The sequence below is a fragment of the Bombina bombina genome, chromosome 7 (genome assembly GCF_027579735.1).
Source record: "Bombina bombina isolate aBomBom1 chromosome 7, aBomBom1.pri, whole genome shotgun sequence".
Taxonomy (NCBI): Eukaryota; Metazoa; Chordata; class Amphibia; order Anura; family Bombinatoridae; genus Bombina; species Bombina bombina.
Window position 1 is genome coordinate 433,382,634 of NC_069505.1, and position 23,824 is coordinate 433,406,457.

General features: G+C 44.0%; 1 protein-coding gene across 2 annotated transcripts in view; it reads right to left on the minus strand.

Moving 5' to 3' along the window:
• Nucleotides 1-23,824, minus strand: part of UBN2 (ubinuclein 2) — a 265,262-nt gene that overhangs the window by 129,297 nt on the left and 112,141 nt on the right. For both annotated transcript variants that reach the window (XM_053721337.1, XM_053721336.1), the window contains 3 exons: nt 7,692-7,742; nt 2,726-2,768; nt 680-2,293 (listed from right to left, as the gene is read on the minus strand). In XM_053721337.1, the coding sequence (XP_053577312.1) occupies nt 680-2,293; nt 2,726-2,768; nt 7,692-7,742 (1,708 nt within the window). The remainder of the gene's footprint in view (nt 1-679; nt 2,294-2,725; nt 2,769-7,691; nt 7,743-23,824) is intronic.

The following is a 23,824-nucleotide window of genomic DNA, read 5'->3' on the forward strand; positions in this document are numbered from 1 at the left end:
AGCTCTGCTGTGGTGCTCTTTGCCTCCTCCTGCTGACCAGGAGGTGAATATCCCACAAGTAAGGATGAAGATCCGTGGACTTGTGTCTTTAAAAAGAAAAAAATATTCTACTACTCATTTCAAAATCAAATTAAGTGATAGTGCATTGCCGTTATATTGTGATTGGTTAATTATTATATTTTACCATATTTTGTGGTCCTTTAAAAGGGACACTAAGAGCTAAATGCACTTTATGCTAAGCACAGGTACCGCAATTTTGAAACCTAGGTTACATTGCATTTTATCTTAAGTAGAGTTGCTGTAAACTGGTCAGCACTAGAATGCAGTGAAAGAGTTTAACATGGCAGCACCCAGGAAGGCAGGGACTAACCTCAATACTCTACTTATAAAGTGTATTTAGTGTCTAATGTCACTATGACTCCAAGCTCCGGTATTCATGCACATGTTCGCACTGCTATTGTGCTTTTCATCAATCCCTTTAAGGGTCCTAAACATTTATATAACCGGTACTAAACATCTCAGCACACACAAGACTTTGGTTACTTTCTAAAATAACAAATGAGAGAAGCAGGAGCTCTCACCCTAGGATACAACATGGTTAATATTGTACTTTGGTAACATCTATTCTTGTTTCAGATTTTGTTGCTGAAGGATGGTTATAATTCCCAGGAGAACCTACCTGCACAGTGGCTGTTGCAACTGGGGACCCTGAGGCAGATGGTTGTCTGTGAGGCATCGGCTGTTTAGTAGCACCCAGAGTTCCACCCCCTGCACCCCCCGCTAGGTTAGTCCTACTCGTAGTGTTTGAGTTAGGGGTAGCCCGGCTAACAGGTACATTCAGGACAGCATTAGCCACTGTGGTTTTAATAGTAGTTCCAGGGGGTGTAGTGATGAGTGGCTTTGGAGAAGGGTTGGATGGTTTTGGAGACTGAATCAGTTGTTTTGGAGATTGGTTTGGTGGTTTTGGAGATTGGTTTGGTGGTTTTGGAGACTGGCTTTGCATTTTCAATGGTGGATTTGGCATTTTCATAGATGGACTAGGTTGTCTGGGTAAAGGAGTGGTTACTCTGGGTGTACTGCTGGCCAATTTTGGAGGTGCAGAAGTGTTCTTAACCACCTGCATCCCTCCTGCCCCTCGAGCTGAAGGTAGTGGGCTAATTGCAGGTGAAGGGCGTCCAATATTCATTCCGCTTGGCAGCTTGTGTTGGATAGTGCTCTGGGTGACTAGAGAACCTGCAGTGGAAGAACTAGGAGAAGTCACTGGCTTAGGAGATGGGGCCATTGTGTAAGGGGATTTAAATTCTGGGCTTGAGCTTTGTGCGCCCACAGTTTTTACTAAAGGATTGCTAGAGGTAGAAGAGGGAGCTGTCCGAGACACCTGTGCATGTGGGCTGCTGCTAGGAGAAGGTGAAGAGGGAGGTCGGTAACCAAGGCTTTTTTCAGGAGTCTTCAGAATAGGAGAAGTTGAAGAGATCAGAGGGCTGCTGGTCAGGCGGACTACAGGGTTTGTGTGGGACTTACTGATGGTGACTTGTAAAGGAGTAACATAGTTTTGTTGAAGTGGAGGCTGCTGTTGGACCTTTATTACTTGAAAAGTAGGGGCTTGATTTTGCGACGAAGTGGATGAGACATGGGCCTGTGAAGAAGATATTAATGGTGTTGAAGGAGAAGAGGAGGATGAGGACGAAGAAGTTGCTTTGGCCTGAGAAGCAGATGAAGCCTTGACCTTAGCAGGTGTGGATGAAGATGATACTTCAGCTTGCAAAGATCTATGCAAACCCTGCTGAAGAAGTTTGGCAGGCAGCGGCTCCAAGGATACTTTCGGGTTCTGGATGGAAGACCCTGCAATAAGCCCAGAGACCACAGTAGAATGGGCAGCTGCTAAATCCTGTGGCTTCTTTGGTACAGGCGCTGAATGACCAGCTATAAGACTAGAGGAGTGCGAAGAGGGCTCAGCCTTTTTCGGACCTCCCAAAGGCAGTTTGCTCATAATGGAGGCAAGTTTCTCCTCTCTCAGCGCAACTCTTGGCCGGGAAGTGGGTGTTTCAATGGTGGATGATGGGGCATTTGTTCCATTGTTTAGTACAGCCAATGCTTCTGATATTGAATCTAATGAAGGTGGTTTTAAAGAAACGTCTTCATCCAATGAGTCATCCAGACATATGGTCTCGGAGGTGCGCGTGCAGCTGGTGCTGGTGGGAGCACCAATCGGTGTAACTGTATTCAAATTGGGAGCACGGATCACATTGGGAAGTGGGGTGGATGTCTTCTGCTCCTTTTTTGGACTAGATTCCTAGAAAAAGATAAAATATAAAAAAAAAAATTATGTGTGTGTCTACACACGTATAGTATTTCATCTGAGATGCACTTAAAATACGGTTATGAAAAAGGTAAATGAATCCCTTTATTTCTGTGCACACAAATGTTTTATGTATACACAGTATATATCAGCATTTAAGTGCCTCATTACAAAAGGTCTGCACACAAAATATATTATTTTTTCCAGGGATGAATCGCTGCAGTACAACACCCAAACCCTAAATTTTTACTAACAATATAGGTTTTAAATGCTTATAAAAGCACACACAATACAGGTCAGCACTGATCTATAAGACTGAGGCAGCAGATGATCAAAACGTGAGGATACACGGACATTAAACATGTGCTACACAAACAAAGCACAAACAGATGTTTTAAAACCATCTCATTGGTATCAATAACTCACTTTTACTTTTGGTTTAGGAGCCATAATCACCTTCTTCTTGGCTCTGCAAAATTAATAAAAACAAACAAAAGGTTAATTTAAAAACAAATTATGCTTACCTGATAACTTCCTTTTCTTCTGATGGAAAGAGTCCACAGCTGAATTCATTACTTTTGGAAAATAAGAACCTGGCCACCAGGAGGAGGCAAAGACAACCCAGCCAAAGGCTTAAATACTCCTCCCACTCCCCTCATCCCCCAGTCATTGTGCCGAGGAACAAGGAATGGTAGAGGAAATATCAGGGTGAAAAGGTGCCAGAAAAATAGGGCGCCCCACATAAAATTACGGGTGGGGAGCTGTGGACTCGTTCCATCAGAAGAAAAGGAAATTATCAGGTAAGCATAATTTATGTTTTTCTTCTTAAATGGAAAGAGTCCACAGCTGCATTCATTACTTTTGGGAAAACAATACACAAGCTATAGAGGACACTGACTCGCAGATAGTCCAGAAGCCAAACTAGAGACCGCAAACGGACTTGACTGAGCCAACAGTCCTCCAGGAGACACCGTCGCACAACAAATGGCCCCCCCACCGCTCATCTCCACAAATAAAGGAGATACCAGCCGAAACCCCCAAGGGGACAAGGCAAAGGAGAACCAAGGAACCCAAAAGGTCCCCTAATACAAAAAGGAACACCTCCACAAGTGAGCCCAGCTCACAGAGACCCAAAGAAGCCCAAACAGGGAAAGGAGGCCTCGCCTATACCAAGCAAAACCCGGGATAAGACCGGGCACAGAGACAGAACAGATGTCTCCCCTATATCCTGCAAGTACGGATGCAACAGAAGAGGCTAAGTCCTCCCAGTGTCTGGCCATAGAATACCAAGGTATGTGAACATGAAAAAAGTGTCTAATACACGCAGGTGAAAAAAAACAAATTTGAGAACAGAGTTCACAACAGGACGACACAGAGGATACTTGCGAGGAAAAAGAAACAGTTAGGCAAGAAACAGACCGCAAAGCAACCCCCTTACAGAGGGCACGTTCCAGGCAACCTAAGTCGCCGGACCTACACACAGGTCCCTGAAAAGGGGAATACAAAAACCTCAATCAAGGCCCCCCGAGAAGGAGAGTATACTCTCAGAACCAGAAGGAAGAGTAAACCCTCTTCTATCAATGGAGCAAGTCGAAAGGAAAATCTACACCCTAGCAGACTAAGCTAACAGGATAGACTCAACAAGCTTACACATCCAGAGGCGACTGCGCGAACGCAGGTCCTTAGACCACTCTGCCATCCTGACCTGCAGACCCACACTCAGCTGGACCAACCCAGCCTCCGGGATCCAAGACAAGGAAACAAAAGAATCCCGAAACAGATACAGGAACGAGCGTAAGGAAAGCACAGCCATCCCCACAGAGCACAAGTACAACTCGACTCTGAAACAGACAACAAGGACATAGTCCTAAGGATCTCTCAAAAGAAAGGCCCAACAAGCCTGCTTGGAGCCAGCAAGACTCCAGGGGTAACCAAACCCACCTAATCTGCCTCCCATCCAGGAGAAGCCCCAAGCAAGGACTGTCTCCATAGGGAGGAGAATATCCCCTAAAGAAAAGGGATGATGCCGGAAGGGCAACAACTGCCCTCAAGGCCCAAATGCACCGGCTAATGGGAAGTGAAATTCTCAATACAGATGTCCTAGAAAAGGACCCCCCTACAAGTAGCTTGCCAAGCAGAGGCACAGCCAACTCATTCGCCTGCAGAGCAGGGAATCCACGGGAACTCTGGCAAGCTGACCAGGGGAATGCAACCCTAAGGCGCACCAGAAATTAGATATCCAGCGCCAGCAGCTGGGAATGAACCAACCACCCTTGAGGCTCAAGCCACACGGCTAACCAACAGATGACATGAGCCACTCTGTGGCAAAGAGTAAAAAATACTCCGAAAACCTGGTCAACAATGACCAGGTGAGGTAAATGGAGCAAGGACATAGCCCAAGTTCTAACTACCATGGAACACCCCGACCAGCACTGAGATCCAAGCTTCCAAAACCACCCAAGGCTGGGTCAGTAAAAAGTCCAAGCAGAGCATCGGCAACCAGAAGTCTCAGGGAGAAAAAAAAACACAGGTCCAGGCACCTAATAGTTCAGGCAAACCTTACCCTAGAACTTAGCACCCCAACTGGCCAAAAAGCCAGACACAAGGGTATGGATGCATATCCAGAGAATCCGGATAGCGAGAAGAACTCAAAAGCTCCGACCAAAGGGAGGAACCACCCCTAGCCAAAGTCCAACGCTCCAAGAAGCAAGGCTAGAAGTCATATGAAGATACTTCTCAGAGCCTCAGGACAACCAAAGGATACCTCGAGGTCCAAAAAATCCTACTAGCAGGACTAGTCTCCCTAACACCTCCACACAAGCTGAGGACACAAGGAAGAGAAGGCACTAAGCCTACCCAGCTCCGGAAAACCCAGAGCTAAACAAAAGTCCCCGCAGGGAACAACCATCACCCGGAAGTACAGATCCCTAATAGCACACTCACCCGGAGGCAATGGAAGAAGACCCAAAGGCCTCTTATAATCCAAAGGCCTCTTGCAACTAGATCTACTCGAAACGGCTACGCGTACACCTGCAAGGTGTCAAAAGCTGCAACAGGTTTCAAACTGCAACCTTCCGCATGCTAGACAGCTATGCTGTACAAGCTGTTGGATCAAGCCCAAAAGGACACACCCAGAGGCATAAAAATGAAGGCAAAACCGCTCAATAGCGGTAAGGGGCATTAAGCCCTCCCACCCTCCACCACAGGGGGGAGAAAACCAAGTTCTGATGAAATCAGATGTCAGAGTGACGCAGCGGAAAAACTCCCCTGCCCGGTCATCTATGACTGAAGGCTATAAGGACTGACACAATCCTTCCCACCTCACGGACCCACAGGTCCCCTCGAATGCTTAGTTGAACATGAAAAAACAATGATAACCTGAGAACTCTGCGCTTCTACCGAACCAGCCGAGCAGAACAGAGCCACGTGTCTGAACAGCCACAAAACTGAACGAACCCGACAGGACCAGCCTGCACCTAGGGTCCCAACCGGCAAGCTGCGTAAATTCTCCCTCGTAGGGGGAAATAAAACCCCAGACATTTTGAACAGAGGACTAACATGTCTAACAACTTCTGAAGAAGAGTATCAATACCAGAAGGTTCCCGAAGGAAACAAAAACCAATAAAAGACAACCCATCGGATATAAATAAAATATAAGGCAACCCGGAGGTTAACGCCCAAAAGACACAGGCCTACCCACAGGACCAGCAAAATGGAGCCCTATCTCACAAAACGGGGAAAGATCTCAACAAATGACAAACAGGAGATTACTTCATCCCCACATGTCTAATGAGGTGCACCATTCGAATTATCAGACTGAAATTCCTTGTATCTGGTAACAAGAGGGTCATTCAATAACTGAAAAACCATGTCTGAGCAACACGCAAAGGCGCGCAATCCTGTAACGGAAGGCACAACACTCAGGGACAAATAGCCCTGTGGGGAACTGTAGCAGCCCTCTCCAAGGCGGAAAGCCCGGGACAATAGGGCACGAGCACATTCTCAAGTAAACGTCTGGATTCTGCAGACGAACAATCACCAACATTATGCGAAAGTGAAAACGTGCTGCAACCTCCGGGGGAAACACGCCACCCCGCATGGAGGAACCATAAACTGGGTTACCCGCATGTGCAGAAGTATGATTTGGTAGGGAACTCGCCTCTCGGAGGACAGGACCCCCAGAGGCGGATGGCTCAGCAGTCCTTTTATATCCCGAGCGCGAGGAACCAGGCGCTCTGAAATGGCATATGGAACAAAACTGGTTGACAGGCGTCAACGAGGCTACTCCGGATTCATCACCGGACACAGAATCTGAAATCAAAATAGTATCAGAATCCTCTAACTGAATCTGAAATTAACAGTGTCTCAGCATCAGAATCCTCCATAGCTGGATAGAGGATATTTAAATATGGACTAAAGTAGTGAAAACTAAAACGGCACCTGACACCCCCCATGGCTGGGGCACTCACCACCTCCTATGACCAGACCCCTGCGGACTAGAAAATTTCCTTCGCCACGCGGTCAGGAATGCGGAAATGGAACGGAACGTAGCCACGCCCGAACACAAGGTGAACCATACAGTCCAAACAAGCGCGCCCAACCAAAAGGCCGCGTCACTTCCAAAGCCCTCAATGTTCCAACCACGAGCCCAGTAAACATTGCACATAAGCAGGTTGAATCACAACAAACAGGATTATAAAATCCCCCATGTTCAATAAACCCCCTCAGGAGATATTAACCCTTGATTCCAAGATACTTAAAGAGACTCACTGAGACCCTTATGTATAGTTAGATCCGCAAGGTGGTAGCTTCTCAGGAAACATTCACATTACAGTATATTGCAAATAAAGTAAAATGAAACGATCTTACCGGAATCTACGCCGTGGAACAGGAACACGGCCCTTCAAGTGTGACTGATAGTAGCATCGCCTCCGCCTTGAGAGAAGAAAGACAGCGAAGCGAAGTTAGACACCGCTGATTGCTTGAGGAGCTGCTAATATGAGTCGGGATGGTTTCGCAGAAAGAAACTCCCTGCATCTCTGGACTCTAACTTTCATCCAAGCCCTCACTGAGAGACTGACAGGACTACTTAAAACTCCTGTCCCATGCTGAAGAGTACTACCCTCCATAAGAGACAAAAACAAAAATTTAAAATTCTGACACTTTTCTGCCATCCTCCTGGGACGAAAGGCAAAGAATGACTTGGGGATGAGGGGGTGGGAGGAGCATTTAATCCTTTGGCTGGGGTATCTTTGCCTTCTCCTGGTGGCCAGGTTCGTATTTTCACAAAAAGTAATGAATGCAGCTGTGGACTCTTTCCATTTAAGAAGAAAACAAACAATATCATAAGTTAACAAAAACAATACAAAGACGGACATGAGGTTGTACTCACGTTGCAGATGTCAGATGGTTATGGATGCTGCGGCTCTCCTTAAACAAAAGCCTAAAAAACAAAATTCTCAGTCAGAGCAACAAAACATTCATGATAATCAGTAAGATTGTATCATCTCCATTTTTCAGAATCCAGTTGTTAAAAGGGACATGAAACCCAATTTTTTTTCTCTTTCATGATTCAGATAGATAATACAATTTAAACTTATGTTTAACTTTTTCTGTTTAATAATACAATTTAAAAAAAAAAGTAAATTGGAATCTTTTTTTTAAACTGTATTATCCATCTGAATCATGAAAGAAAAAAAAGAAAAAAAAATGTATGCTTTCCTGATAAATTTCTTTCCGGATATGGTGAGTCCATGGCATCATCAATTACTGTTGGGAATATCACTCCTGGCCAGCAGGAGGAGGCAAAGAGCACCACAGCAAAGTTGTTAAGTATCACTTCCCTTCCCACAACCTCCAGTCATTCGACCAAAGGGAAATGTAGAAGAAGGAGTAACAAGGTGTAGAGGTGCCTGAGGTTTAGTAAAAAAATAATTGTCTTAAAATAAAGGGCGGGGCCGTGGACTCACCATATCCGGAAATAAATACATTTATCAGGTAAGCATACATTTTGTTTTCTTTCCTAAATTATGGTGAGTCCACGGCATCATCAATTTCTGTTGGGAACCAATACCTAAGCTAGAGGACACAGATTAGGGAGGGACAAGGCAGGTAACCTAAACAGAAGGCACCACCGCTTGAAGAACCTTTCTCCCAAAAGAGGCCTCAGCCGAAGAAAAAGAATCAAATATGGATAAAGTATGCAAAGAGGACCATGTTGCTGCTTTGCAAATCTGTTCCACAAATACTTCATTTTTAAAAGCCCAAGAAGAGAAGACAGCTCTCGTGGAATGAGCCGTAATTCTCTCAGGAAACTGCTGACCATCAACTAATATCTATGGAATGCAATGGCTCAAACGGAGCCTGCAGCAAAATTTTAAGAACAAGGTTAAGGCTCCAAGGAGGAGCAACAGACTTAAACACAGCCCTGATTCTGACCAAGGCCTGACAAAAAGATTGCACATCTGGCACGTCCACCAGACACTTATGTAGCAAAATAGATAATGCAGAAATCTGACCCATCAGGGTACTGACTGACAAACCATTCTCCAGACCTTCCTAGAGAAAGGACAAATCCTAGGAATCCTGACCCTACTCCAAGAGTAACTCTTGGATTCACACCAGTAAAGATATTTAAGCCATATCTTAAGGTAGATATTTCTAGTAACTGGAATGCGAGCCTGAATCATGGTCCAATGACCGACTCAGAAAAAAATAATCTAGGAAGATAGGGTGGTGTAGCCAAGTGCTAAGACAATCCCTAAGCTATACACAGATGGGGTCCTAACCAAACCCCCAAAGGAGTGAAATGACAATAAAAGGTAGCGAGTACAGCGCCAGAGGCTAAAGGATAAAATATAAACAATAAAAGATATAGATTATATCTGCTATGTTTCAAGCAGTGTGGGGTATAACTGACCAAAATATTAGTTAAAACAGTGGTTTATTCAGAGGTATATATAAAATTGGATTGGAAATAAAAAATAGAAGATAAAATTACACAGGATGTGGTTACAGAATCCCCACATAAAATATACAATTATAACAATAAAAATTAACAATAAAAATCATGGATCCATGGTAAAACAGTAATAGGGTGGATCAAGGATATGAACCTTGATGTTACCAACAATATATTTGGATGGTGAGGTGGTTAAGCAAAGTGAATCTCAACAAGTGCAAACAATGACAATGCAAAAAATAAAAGGAATTAATCAATGTGAAGTGTAAGCAGCACTGCAGTGCAAAAATTGTGTTTTATGAAAAACAAACAAAAAAAAAACCAAACAAAAAACCAAACAAAAAACCAAACAAAAAAAACAAACAAAAAAAACAAACAAAAAAAACAAACGAAAAACAACAAACGAAAAACAACAAACGAAAAACAAACAAAAAATGTTAAAAAAAAAATGAAGTGGCACAATGATGTGAAACAAATCAAAAGATGAGATGATGAAAAAAAATCCAATCAAAATGTAAAAAGGTGAAAAAAGCACAGTGATGTTCAACAAATGTTAATGATGATCAGAAAAGTATATGATTTGTAATCCAAATGAATAAAAACAAAAGCACAAAAAGGACCTTGAATCCTGGTGATGGAAATCCCTAGGCGAATCCCTGGCAACGGTCAGCTGCTGATTCAATGTTCTAAAAACGTCCCTGTAATAAAAATGTACACATAGCGTAATACGTCCTTAATAAAGTAATATCCTTGGAGTGGTGCTTACCAGTGGGTCTACGCGTTTCGGCCCTCAGTAGGCCTTTATCAAGACTAACATTTTTTGTTTTTTTTGTTGTATTGTTTTTCATAAAACACCATTTTTGCACTGCAGTGCTGCTTACACTTCACATTGATTAATTCCTTTTATTTTTTGCATTGTCATTGTTTGCACTTGTTGAGACTCACTTTGCTTAACCACCTCACCATCCAAATATATTGTTGGTAACATCAAGGTCATATCCTTGATCCACCCTATTACTGTTTTTCATGGATCCATGATTTTTATTGTTAATTTTTATTGTTATAATTGTATATTTTATGTGGGGATTCTGTAACCACGTCCTGTGTAATTTTATCTTCTATTTATTATTTCCAATCCAATTTTATATATACCTCTGAATAAACCACTGTTTTAACTATCATTTTGGTCAGTTATACCCCACACTGCTTGAAACATAGCAGATATAATCTATATTTTTTAGTGTTTATATTTTATCCCTTAGCCTCTGGCGGTGTACTCACTACCTTTATTGTCGACTCGGAAAAAAAACATGCTTAGACAAAACTAAGAGTTCAACCAAGCAGTCAGCTTCAGAGAAACGAGATTTGGATGAAGGAAGGGACCCTGAAACAGAAGGTCCTTCCTCAGAGGCAGTCTCCAAGATGGGAGAGACAACATCTCCACTAGGTCTTCATACCAGATCCTGCAAGGACACGTAGGGACTAATAGAATCACTGACGCTCTCTGTTGGATACGAGCAATGACTCGTGGAAGGAGAACAAACTGAGGAAATAGGTATGTAAGACTGAAAACCCAAGAAAACTGCAAGAACACCTATCAGGATGGTCTGCAGGTCACTCGACCATGAACCGTACTTTGGAAGCTTGGCGTTCCGCTGAAAACGCCCTCAGAAGCCAACTTCGGAACCCCACATTTGCGGGTTTACCTAGAGAACACCACCGGATGGAGAATCTACTCCCCGGGATGAAATATCTGTCCTTCAGTAGTCCGATTCCCAATTGTCCACCCCTGGAAAGTAGATGACAGACAACAATTGTGAGCTTCCGCCCACTGAACAATCCAAGTCACCTCCTACATGGCTAAGGAACTCAGAGTTCCTCCCTGGTGGTTGATGTAAACCATTAAGGTGATATTGTCCGACTGGAACTAAGCTAAGGACAACTGAGGCCAAGCCATCAGAGCATTGTAAATCGCTCTTAACTCCAAGATGTTAAAGAGAATAGCAGAGATTTTCGAGTCCATAATCCCTGCACCTTAAACAAGTCCCAGGCTGCTTCCCAGCCCAGCAGGTTGGCGTCCGTGGTCTCATCACCCAGGAATGTCTCCAGAAGCACGCGCCCTGAGACAGATACTCCTGAAAAACCCCTACAGAAGAGAGAGTCTCTTGTCGACTGATCTAGATCTATCCTCTGAGACAGATCCGAATGTTCTCCATTTTATAGAAAATGGCAAAGGGAATGATGTCCATGGAAACCATGAGACCAATACCCTCCATAAATTGAGTCACTGAAAAACAAATTATGCTTACCAGATAATTTCCTTTCCTTCTGTATGAGGAGAATCCCAGGCTTCATTCATTACTTGTGGGAAATACAGAACATGGCAACCAGGAGGAGGCAATGACACCCCCAGCCAAAGGCTTAAATACATCCCCCACTTACCTCATATCCCAGTCATTCTGCCAAGGGAACAAGGAACAGTAGGAGAAATATCAGGGTATAAAAGGGTGCAAGAAGAACAAAAATTTAGGTCCGCCCAACGGAGAAAAACGTGCGGGGGCCGTAGACTCTCCTCATACAGAAGGAAAGGAAATGATCTGGTAAGCATAATTTACGTTTTCCTTCTTAATATGAGGAGAGTCCAAGTTCTAGAGGACACTGAATGAAAACTGGAGAGGTAAAAGAGAGGCGGACCCTTATTCTGAGGGCACCACAGCCTGCAAAACCTTTCTCCCAAAAGCTGCTTCAGCCAAAGCAAAAACGTCAAATTTGTAAAATTTTGAAAAGGTATGTAAGGGGGACCAGGTAGCCGCCCTACAAATCTGCTCCATAGAGGCCTCATTCTTAAAGGCCCAAGATGAAGCCACAGCTCTAGTTGAATGAGCCGTAATACTCTGAGGAGGCTTATGTCCCGCTGTTTCATTGGCAAAGCGAATAATATTTCTCAACCTAAAAAGGTAAGGAAGTGGAAGAGGCCTTCTGTCCTCTACGCTTCCCAGAAAAGACAACAAACAAGGAAGAAGTCTGCCTAAAATCCTTTGTAGCTTGAAGATATAATTTCAACGTCCGAACCACATACAAATTATGAAGTAACCGTTCCTTCGTCGAAGGAGGATTAGGACACAAGGAAGGAACCACAATCTCCTGATTGATCAGAAACCACTTTAGGAAGAAACCCCAACCCAGTACGAAGAACAGCCTTATCAGCATGAAAAACTAGAGAAGGGGGCTCACATTGCAAGCCCGCCATCTCAGAGACTGCCAGTAGAAAAAGAACCTTCCAGGACAGTAAGTTAATGTGAATTGCATGCATAGGCTCAAACGGAGCCCTCTGCAAAACTTTAAGAACTAGATTTAAACTCCAAGGAGGAGCAGTAGGTCTAAAAACAGGCCTGATTCTAGACAGAGCCTAAACAAAAGACTGTATATATCAGGAAGCTCAGCGAGCCTCTTGTGCAATAACACAGATGGAGCCGAAATCTGTTCCTTTAGGGAACTCACAGAAAGGCCCTTCTCCATACCATCTTGGAGAAAGGAAAGAATCCTGGAAACCTTGACCTTATGCCAGGGGAAGTTACGCTCTTCACACCAGAATAAGTATGTCATCCACACCTTATGAAAGATGCGACGAGTGACCGGCTTTCGAGCTTCAATGAGAGTATCAATCACTCTCTCAGAAAAGCCTCTCTTGGCTAGGACTAAGCGTTCAATCTCCACGCATTCAACCTCAGAGATTTTGATGAACAAAAGGACCCTGTTCCAGCAGATCCCTGAGACAAGGTAACCTCCATGGAGGAGATGAAGACTTTCCCACCAGGTCTGTGAACCACATCCTTCGCAGCCACGATGGAGCAATTAGTATTGCCGAAGCTTGCTCCTGCTTGATGCGGGCCACTACACGAGGGAGAAGTGGTAATGGTGGAAAGATGTAAACTAGACTGAACCTCCAAGGCACTGCTAATGCATCTATCAGCTCTGCTTTAGGATCCCTGGACCACGACCCGAATCTGGGTAGCTTGGAATGGAGTTGGGATGCCATAAGATCCATCTCCGGCGCCCCCCATCTGTTGCAAATCTCCGCAAACACCTCTGGATGGAGAGACCATTCCCCCGCATGAAAGGATTGTCTGCTGAGAAAATCCACTTCCCAGTTATCCACACCCGGAATGTGGATCGCTGACAGCGAACAGTTGTGGGCCTCCGCCCATTCAAGAATCCAAGATACTTCCCTCATTGCTAGGGAGCTCCTTTTTCCCCGTAAAAAAGGTTGGGAATTGAATGTCACAAATATCACGGACAGATTTGCATACTTGGATATGCTATCACTCCAGTGAATTCAGGGTAACAGACAGTCACTACCATACAAGCATATCCAGACATATCAATATACATCAGTGCAATTCATGCTGGTTATTGTATAAAATGTCCCTTGTAGATGGCAATTCAAAACATGTGTTCAAATCTACTACCATAGTACTGTACTGTGTGTCCGAATTAACAGTCCACTAGATCCAATGTATATATAACACCTTCCCACGTGTTATGTACTGTTGCTTATGTTGGTAGCTGTGTATTACATAGCATATAACAATATAGTGTGGACCTCATGAATTGTGAATGATTACTTATTGTTTGTTACTCACAAGTCCTCCAACCGGGTTGCAGGTAGTTAAATGATAGTAAGTTTGTCAAAGGATTTCAGCTGGGCTTGTTGTAATACACTTTCTTTGCTGTAGTAGTGGAAATCCTTTTATCCTTCCCGCAAATACAGTGCAGCTCAGCCTAAGCTCTGGAAGAAAATAGTCTGTGGACCGTTCCCCTGCAGGTCACTTTAAGCTTAAGCGTGCTCACTCCTGGCCCAAGTATATATGAAAAGCAAAGAGAAACTGAGGAGCACCGCAACAAGCTTATGGGTTAAAACTAAATACTTTTATTGGTAATTTTTTTTAAGACAACAAAAAAACGTGCAGGTTATCTCTTTGCTCCTTTTTTCCCCCTGATGGTTGATATAAGCCACCAAGGTTATGTTGTCTGATAAACTAGAAAGAACCCAGAAGAGGCCAAGCCTTCAGAGCATTGAATATCACTCGAAGTTCGAAGATGTTGATCGGGAGGAGAGAGATTCCTCTCAAGTCGACAGGCCCTGTGCCTTCCTGGCACCCAAAACAGCTCCCATCCCAATAGACTTGCGTCCGTAGTCACAATCTCACAAGATGATCTCAAGAAGGATGTCCCTTGGGAAAGGTGATCTGGACAGAGCCACCAAGAGAGTGATTCTCTCGACCGGTTGTCCAGAGAAATCTGTTGTGACAGATCCGAGTGGTCGCCGTTCCACTGGCTCAGCATGCACAGCTGAAGAGACCTGAGATGAAACCTGGCAAAAGGAATGATGTCTATGCTGGACACCATGAGTCCAACTACCAACACACACCGGGCCACAGAGGGCCTTAAGGAGGTCTGTAGGGCAAGACAATTAGAAGTTGGCTTGTAACGTCTCTAGTCTGTAAGAAATATCCTCATGGATATGGAATCTATTATCGTACCCAGGAATTCGACCCTGGTACTGGGAACAAGAGAACTCTTTTCTAACTTTATCTTCCATGCATGAGATCGAAAAAGAAATAGAAGAGCTTTTGAATAGTCCTCTGCCAGCCGACAGGATAGCGCCTGAACCAGGATGTTGTCTAAATATGGTGCCACTACTATCCCTCTGGTTCTTGCCACTGCAAGCCAAGCCTCCAGAACCTTCGTAAAAAGACTCTTGGGGCAGTAGCTAGACCAAATGGAAGTGCAACAAACTGGAAGTGATGGTCCAGGAACACAAATCTCAAGAACTTGAAGTGTTCCTTGTGGATTGGAACGTGAAATTATGCATCCTTCAAGTCTATCGTAGTCATGAACTGTCCTTCCTGAACTAAGGGCAGAATGGACCTTATTGTCTCCATCTTGAACAAGGGGACAGACAGGAACTTGTTTAAGCACTTTAGGTCTAGAATCGGGCAAAAAGTTCCCTCCTTTGGGACCACAAAAATGTTTGAGTAGTATCCCAGACCTCTTTCTGCTAGAGGTACTGGTACAATTACTCCCAGAGAGGAGAGATCCCTCACGCACCCTAGAAAGTCCTCTCGTTTTTCTGGCCTTGAAGACAGGTTTGACGAGAGGAATCTGCCACTGGGTGGATGAGATCTGAAACCTATCCTGTACACCTGAGCGATGACCTCCGGGACCCAAGGGTCTTGCGCGTCCCCCAGCCAAGCCTCCAAAAAGAGAGAGATAGTCTGCCCCCACAGTTCAAAGACTGATAGGGGGGCGCCCTATTATGCCAACTGACTCAACAGGCTTCTTGTTCTGCTTTGATTTATTCCAAGACAGAGTTGGTCTCAAAGTTCCCTTGGGCTGATCAGGCTTCACGGAGGGCTGCTGCCGTTGGGGTTTATCCGAACGAAAATTAGGACAGTGTCCCTTAGGTTTGTTGTTCCTATCCTGCGGTAAAAAGGCACCTTTGCCTCCAGTGACAGTGGATATGATTGAGTCCAGGCCTAGCCCAAAATGAATCTTCACCTTAAATGGCAGGGAAAGAAGTCTAGACTTAGAAGTCATGGCCGCAGACCAAGACTTCAGCCAGAGTGCCCTACATGCTAGTACTGAAAAAAACCTGATGCCTTGGCATTCAGGCGAATAATCTGCATATTTACATCACAAATAAAAAAATTAGCCACTCTCAAGACCTTAAAGGGACACTGAACCCAATTTTTTTTCTTTCGTGATTCAGATAGAGCATATAATTTTAAGCAACTTTCTAATTTACTCATATTATCAAATTTTCTTCATCTCTTGGTATCTTTATTTGAAAAGCAAGAATGTAAGTTTAGATGCCGGCCCATTTTTGGTGAACAACCAGGGTTGTTCTTGCTGATTGGTGGATAAATTAACCCACCAATAAACAAGTGCTGTCCCTGGTCTGAACCAAAAAAATTAGCTTAGATTCCTTTTTCAAATAAAGATAGCAAAAGAAACATTGATAATAGAAGTAAATTAGAAAGTTGCTTAGAATTGCATGCTCTATATGAATATCTCACACACACACACAAATTCGGGTCCAGTGTCCCTTTAATTCTTTCCTGGATTGTGTCAAGGGGACCTTCCACCTCGATCAATTCAGATAAAGAGTCGCACCAATAGGTGGCGGCTCCAGCCGCTGCCAGTTGAAATAAATATTCCATGTGCAGAAACATCTTTCTCAACAAAGTTTCTAGCTTCTTATCCATGGGCTCTTTGAACGAGGAACTATCCACAAGCAGGATAGTAGTGCGTTTAGCAAGCGTGGAGATAGTGCCATCCACCTTAGAGACAGAACCCCACAACTCTAATTGAAAGTGCAGAACAAGAATAATTTCTTAAAGGAAGAAGGGGAAAGGACGAACTGAGTGTTTCCCATTCATTCTTCATAATATTTGCCATCTTTACGGGAACCAGAAAAGTCTGTGGTACAACCCTGTCCTCGTAGACCTTATCTAGTTTAGGAATACAAGGTTCCTCCGGTAATTTTAGTTCCGGAACCTCTAAAGTAGCCAAAACTTCCTTTAATAGAAAGCGTAAGTCAATCCTAAATCTAATGTCTGGTTCCTCCGCAGCTGGAGGCTTAGAGGCAGCAGATTACGACCCAGAGAAGTATCAGAGGCGTCATCATTGTATAGTCTGGTATCAGATAAGTCCAATAAGTTAGAAGATGACCTCTGGGAAGGATAGCAGTATTTGACTTTTCACTTGCACTTAGCTGGGCGAGGTAAAGCACTGAAGGCCGCAGACACTGCCGTTTGTAGCTGTTCAGTAAAGTCTGGAGGTAAAAGGGCCCCTCCAGGAGTAGGATTAGCAGTGCAATAGGAAGCTGCATGTGTAATAGGAGATGACAGCAGGGAACGCACCTCACGGGACGGAGACTTCTCAGAGGTGGACGGCTAAGTGGTACTAAACATCTTTGTTTTCTTAGATAAAATTACTTTATCAAGGCATGTGGAACATAATTGAGCAGGCGGGTATACCGTAGCCTCCTCACAATATAGACAGGTATTAGATTTAGGTAAAGAGGGAGTACCCTCCAACGTATCTGAATCCTCCATAGCTTGCGCTTGAAAGATGGACTATAGAAAAAGATAAAAGGCACCTGTATACCCCCAATGGCTGGGGCACTCACCACCACCTATGACCCAGGCCCCACAGAGAAACCGCTTCGTCTCTGGTAAATCGCACGATCATGAAAGAGGAAATCAGTGTGACCACACCCGATCATGTGGTGTGCCATGCAGAACCGCCCCTGCTACAGGAAAAAGTGCGCCAAACCTAACAGGTTGCACAGCTAACCAAAAACGAAAGTAAAAACTTAAATTATGCTTACCTGATAATATTCTTTTCTTCCGACGGAGAGAGTCCATAGCTGCATTTATTACTTTTTGGAAATACAGAACCTGGCCACCAGGAGGAGCCAAAGGCTTAAATACCTCCCCCACTTACCTCATCCCCCAGTCATTCTGCCGAGGGAACAAGGAACAGTAGGAGAAATATCAGGGTGAAAAATGGTGCCAGAAGAACAAACAAATAAAATATTGCCGCCCCATAGATAAAAAAACGTGTGCGGGGAGCTGTATTTAAGCATAATTTAAGTTTTTCTTCTTAAACAGGGAGAGTCCACAGCTGCATTCATTACTTTTGGGAAAACAATACCCAAGCTAAAAAAGGACACTGAATGCAAAACAGGCAGGCACAAGAGGTGGCCCCTTCTGAGGGCACCACAGCCTGAAATCACCCAAACCCCGACAAAAAAAAAAAAAAAAAAAACTGCTTCCCAGAAGCAGAAGGAACAAAAAAATGGAAAAGGACCAAGTAACTGCCCATCAGTTAAAACCAGCAAAGCCCTTGCTAGAGACCGCCCAGAATCACAAGACTCAACCAAGCACAAAGGCCTCCGAGGACACAAAGTCCCACAGGCCACAAGTCCACACATAAAAATGCACCCCCGACCCAAGGGAAGGGGGGGCCATCCACATTCTCCCAGGGGGGGGGGGGAGAAGAACTCAGATATGACTAGAGCAATAAAGAACCCCAAGCATAACTCCAAGAGCGCAACCAAGGTTGCAACAGGACAAAACCGCAGAGAGAACAAGCCCTACCAACCGAACAGAGCGAAGGGAGGAAAAATCCCAGACCCCTATCTGCATGGAAGTCCAAGAGGCCAAGTAACAACCAATCATGACTAGAAAGAAATTAACTTGTCTTCTTGCATCTTGGCTTCCGCGTTTAATAGCCATATGCTAGGATTTAATCCAACTTATAAATAGATAATTCCACCAAACATCCGTGAATATACCTTATTTATGAACAGTATTCAAGGAATTGATTGGAATAAAACCCCAGACCCTGTTCCTGACTTGGAATGGGAACAATCACTCCCAGAACGGAGAGGTTTCCTACATAGTGTAAGAACACCTCTCTGTCGGGTCTGCAGACAATCTTGAAAGTAGAAATCTGCCTCTGGGAGGAAAAAGTTTGAACTCCAGTTTGTATCCCTGAGACACTATTTCTATTGCCCAGGGATCCTGGACATCCCAAACCCAGGCTTGAACGAAGGAAAGTCTGCCCCCTACCAGATCCAGTCCCGGATCGGGGGCATGCCCTTCATGCTGTCTTGGAATCACTAACCGGCTTCTTTGACTGTTTTCCTTTGTTCCAAGACTGACTGGGTCTCCATGTAGGTTTAGACTGTTTCTACTTAGAGGAGGAAGAGAAAGAGTTTTTGCTCTGTCGTCCTTTTTGTTTATTTTTCTTATCTTGAGGGAGAAGATGACCCTTACCTCCCGTGATATCAGAAATAATCTCCTTCAGATCAGGTCCAAACAAGGTCTTCCCCTTGTAGGGAATAGCTAGAATTTTACACTTAGATGACACATCCGCAGACCAAGGCTTTAACCATAAGGCTCTGCAGGCTAGAATAGAGAAACTCGAGATCTTAGCTCCCAATTTGATAACTTGCAGGGAAGCGTCTAAAATAAAGGCATTAGCTAGCTTCAGAGCTTTAATCCTATCTTGGATTTCATCCAAAGAAGTTTCTGTCCTGAGGGCCTCAGACAGTGCATCAAACCAATATGCCGCCATATTGGCAATGCACACAGCCGGTTGCCACTGCAGACCCTGGTGTACATAAATCTTCTTGAGTAAACCCTCTAACTTCTTATCCATAGGGTCTTTGAAAGCACAACTATCCTCTATGGGAATAGTAGTTCTCTTAGCTAAGGTGGAAACGGCTCCTTCCACCTTAGGAACAGTTTGCCAAGCCTCTTAACAGAATCGGCTATTGGAACTTTCTTAAAAATAGGAGAGGGAGAGAAGGGAATGCCCGGTCTCTCCCACTCCTTAGCAATGATTTAAGTAACTCTTTTAGGAACTGGAAATACATCTGTGTAGGAAGGAACCTCAAAATATTTGTCCAGTTTACTTGACTTCTGAGGGACAACCTCCACTGTGGAGTCATTGTCGTCCAAGGTAACTAAAACCTCCCTGAGTAACAGGCGAAGGTGATCAAGTTTAAATCTGAAAGATACCACTTCCGAGTCTGTCAGATGTAAGACTCTGAATATGAAATTTCTCCTTCAGAAGCTACTGCGGTACCCTCCTCTTCAGGTCGTTGGGAGGATACCTCCGAAATTGCAACAATTGCATCAGAAACCTTCCTTACAGAATGTCTGGCTTTCCTCTTACGTTTACCTTGTAACATTGTAAATGCAGACAGAGCATCAGAAATAGAAGACATGAGAGAAGCTATGTCTTGTAACAAAATCCAAGAAGGGACTATAGCTGAAGTACCGGGCACTGCTTGTGAGGGCGGTAAAATTTGGGACGCTTAGGGAGAAAGCTGCGGCATATATTAACCCTCATCGTTAGACTCTTGGACAATGGCTTGCCTTAGAGGAAACTGGCTCTGAAAAAATCTTTTCCCTTTAACTTAAAGTCCTTTGAATACATGAAGGACAAAAAGGGATTGGTGGTTTACATTGGAGTCAAAACATAAAGCACAGGTGACATCTTGCAAGTCCCCCTGGTCCATGTTTGTTCACAATTTGCCAAATAGAAAATAAAATCTTTCAAAAGTATTTGCAAATATCAAATATAAAAAAAGTTACCGTCTCTTTAAATACAAAACAGCCTTTTTTATTTCACTGCAGATACATTTTTAATGCAAATTGCTTGTAACAACAACCTCTGCACCTCAGCGCTCAGCTGAAGTGCTCCTACCTGACCAAATATCAGCTAGATTTCTCTCCTCAGATGATCCGTTCTAGTATTGGCTTTCTCCTTTAAAACTAACAACGATGCACTGAGAGGAAAATGGAATACCGGCACTGCACTAGCAGCGCATGATTAATTTTACCACGTGACTCCAGCACAGCTCGGATAACACCTTCTTGATTAAACTGCTCCCTTAAACTGAAGCGCTACAAAAAAGACTGGAAGCACCGCCCATGGTGGACGTAGCCATCCTAATTATTTGTAAAACAGCTTAACTCCATCCCCAGTGCCTGTTAAATAATAATGCCCAAATACTTTCCCCTAAGGAAAGATTTAAACGTCCCCACATAAAGAGCTACTTTCCTATAGAGCCCCTTATGTATAGAGTGTGCTAACTGATAGAGTCTCCTTGTGCCCCAGAAAAATAACATAGTACTTACCTTGACTTCTGCCTGGCAGTAAGGCAGCTCTCAGGCTTGAGAGGTCCTCTCCCTCACATCGATCTGAGGAAAACAAAATGCTGAGTCATTGAATACCCCAGACATAAGGAGATAGGGCAGCAAGAAATATGGGAGGCGCAGTGAGAATTATGTCCCACAAGTTCCCATTGCTCTAAAGCAACCAAGGCTCTACTGAAGAGACCGATATGGACTACGGCTACACCCTAAGAAACAGCACATCTTGCACGGTTTCAAAAAAAACTCTTGATTGAAGAATCTATACTAACACCTCACTTTACCTCTTCCAATCACTAAGATAGGCAAAGAGAATGACTTGAGTGGGAGGGAAGGGAGGAGCTATTTAACAGCTCTGTTGTGGTGCTCTTTGCCACCTCCTGCTGACCAGGAGGTGAATATCCCATTAGTAATTAAGATGATCCGTGGACTCGTGTCATAAAAAAGAAATCAGGAAAAAGGAAATTTATGCTTACCTGATAAATTGATTTATTTTACGATATACCGAGTCCACGGGTTTCATCCTTACTTGTGGGATATAATCCTCCTGTTAAAAGGAAGTGGCAAAGAGCACCACAGCAGAGCTGCTATATAGCTCCTCCCTTAACACCTCCCCCCAGTCATTCGACCGAAGGTATAGGAAGAGAAAGGGAAAAACTACAAAAGGTGCAGAGGTGACTTAAGTTTAGAAAAATAAATCCTGTCCCAAAATGACCGGATGGGCCGTGGACTCTGTATATCGTAAAATAAATCAATTTATCAGGTAAGCTTAAATTTCCTTTTCTTTTACAAGATATACCGAGTCCACGGGTTTCATCCTTACTTGTGGGATACCAATACCAAAGCTTTAGGACACGTATGAAAGGGAGGGACAAGACAGGAACCTAAACGGAAGGTACCACTGCTTGAAGCACCTTTCTCCCAAAAATAGCCTCCGAAGAAGCAAAAGTATCAAATGTGGAAAATTTGGAAAAAGTATGAAGGGAGGACCAAGTCGCAGCCTTACAAATCCGTTCAACAGAAGCATCGTTTTTAAAGGCCCATGTGGAAGCCACAGCTCTAGTGGAATGAGCTGTAATTTTTTCAGGAGGCTGCTGTCCAGCAGTCTCGTATGCCAGGCGGATGATGCTTTTCAGCCAAAAAAAGAGAGAGGTAACCGTAGCTTTTTGACCCCTACGTTTTCCAGAATAAACAATGAATAGAGACGATGTTTGACGGAAATCTTTGGTCGCTTGTAAGTAAAACTTCAAGGCACGAACCACGTCCAAGTTATGTAACAGACGTTCCTTCTTAGAAGAAGGATTAGGACACAAGGAAGGAACAACAATTTCCTGATTAATATTCTTATTTGAAACAACCTTAGGAAGGAATCCAGGTTTAGTACGCAAAACCACCTTATCAGAATGGAATATAAGATAAGGTGAATCACATTGTAACGCAGAAAGCTCAGAAACTCTTCAAGCAGAAAAGATAGCAACTAAAAACAAAAGTTTCCAAGATAACAGCTTAATATCTATGGAATGCATGGGTTCAAACGGAACCCCTTGAAGAACATTAAGAACTAAATTCAAACTCCATGGCGGAGCAATAGGTTTAAACACAGGCTTGATTCTGATTAAAGCCTGACAAAAAGACTGAACGTCTGGGACATCCGCCAGACGCTTGTGTAGTAAAATTGACAAAGCAGAAATTTGTCCCTTTAAGGAACTAGCTGATAATCCCTTCTCCAATCCTTCTTGGAGAAAGGACAAAATCCTAGGAATCCTAACCCTACTCCACGAGTAGCCCTTGGATTCGCACTAATAAAGATATTTACGCCATATCTTATGGTAAATTTTTCTCGTGACAGGCTTGCGAGCCTGAATCAAAGTATTAATGACAGACTCAGAGAATCCCCGCTTAGATAAAATCAAGCGTTCAATCTCCAGGCAGTCAGCTGCAGAGAATTTAGATTTGGATGTTGGAACGGACCTTGAATAAGAAGGTCCTTCCTCAATGGTAGTTTCCACGGAGGTAGAGACGACATGTCCACTAGATCCGCATACCAAGTCCTGCGTGGCCACGCAGGCGCTATTAGAATTACTGAAGCTCTCTCCTGTTTGATTCTTGCAATCACACAAGGCAGGAGAGGAAATGGTGGAAACACATAAGCCATAACGACCAAGGTACTGCTAGAGCATCTATCAGTACAGCCTGGGGATCCCTTGACCTGGACCCGTAACGTGGAAGCTTGGCATTCTGTCTAGATACCATCAGATCCAATTCCGGCGTGCCCCATTGATGAATCAAAGTTGCAAACACCTCCGGATGGAGTTCCCACTCCCCCGGATGAAAAGTCTGACGACTTAGAAAATCCGCTTCCCAGTTCTCCACTCCTGGGATATAATTCGCAGATAGATGGCAAGAGTGAGTCTCCGCCCATCGGATTATCTTTGATACTTCTATCATCGCTAGATAACACCTTGTTCTCCCCTGATGATTGATATATGCCACAGTCGTGAAAATGTCCGACTGGAATCTTATAAATTTGGCTGAAGCCAACTGAGGCCACGCCTGAAGCGTGTTGAATATCGCTCTCAGTTCCAGAATATTGATTGGCAGTTGAGACTCCACCTGAGTCCGCACACCCTAAGCCTTCAGGGAATTCCAGACTGCACCCCAGCCCAGAAGGCTGGCGTCCGTCGTTACTATTACCCAAGATGGCCTGCGGAAGCACATCCCCTGGGACAGATGGTCCTGTGACAACCACCAACGAAGAGAGTCTCTGGTCTCTTGGTCCAGATTTATCTGAGGAGATAAATTCGCATAATCCCCATTCCACTGACTGAG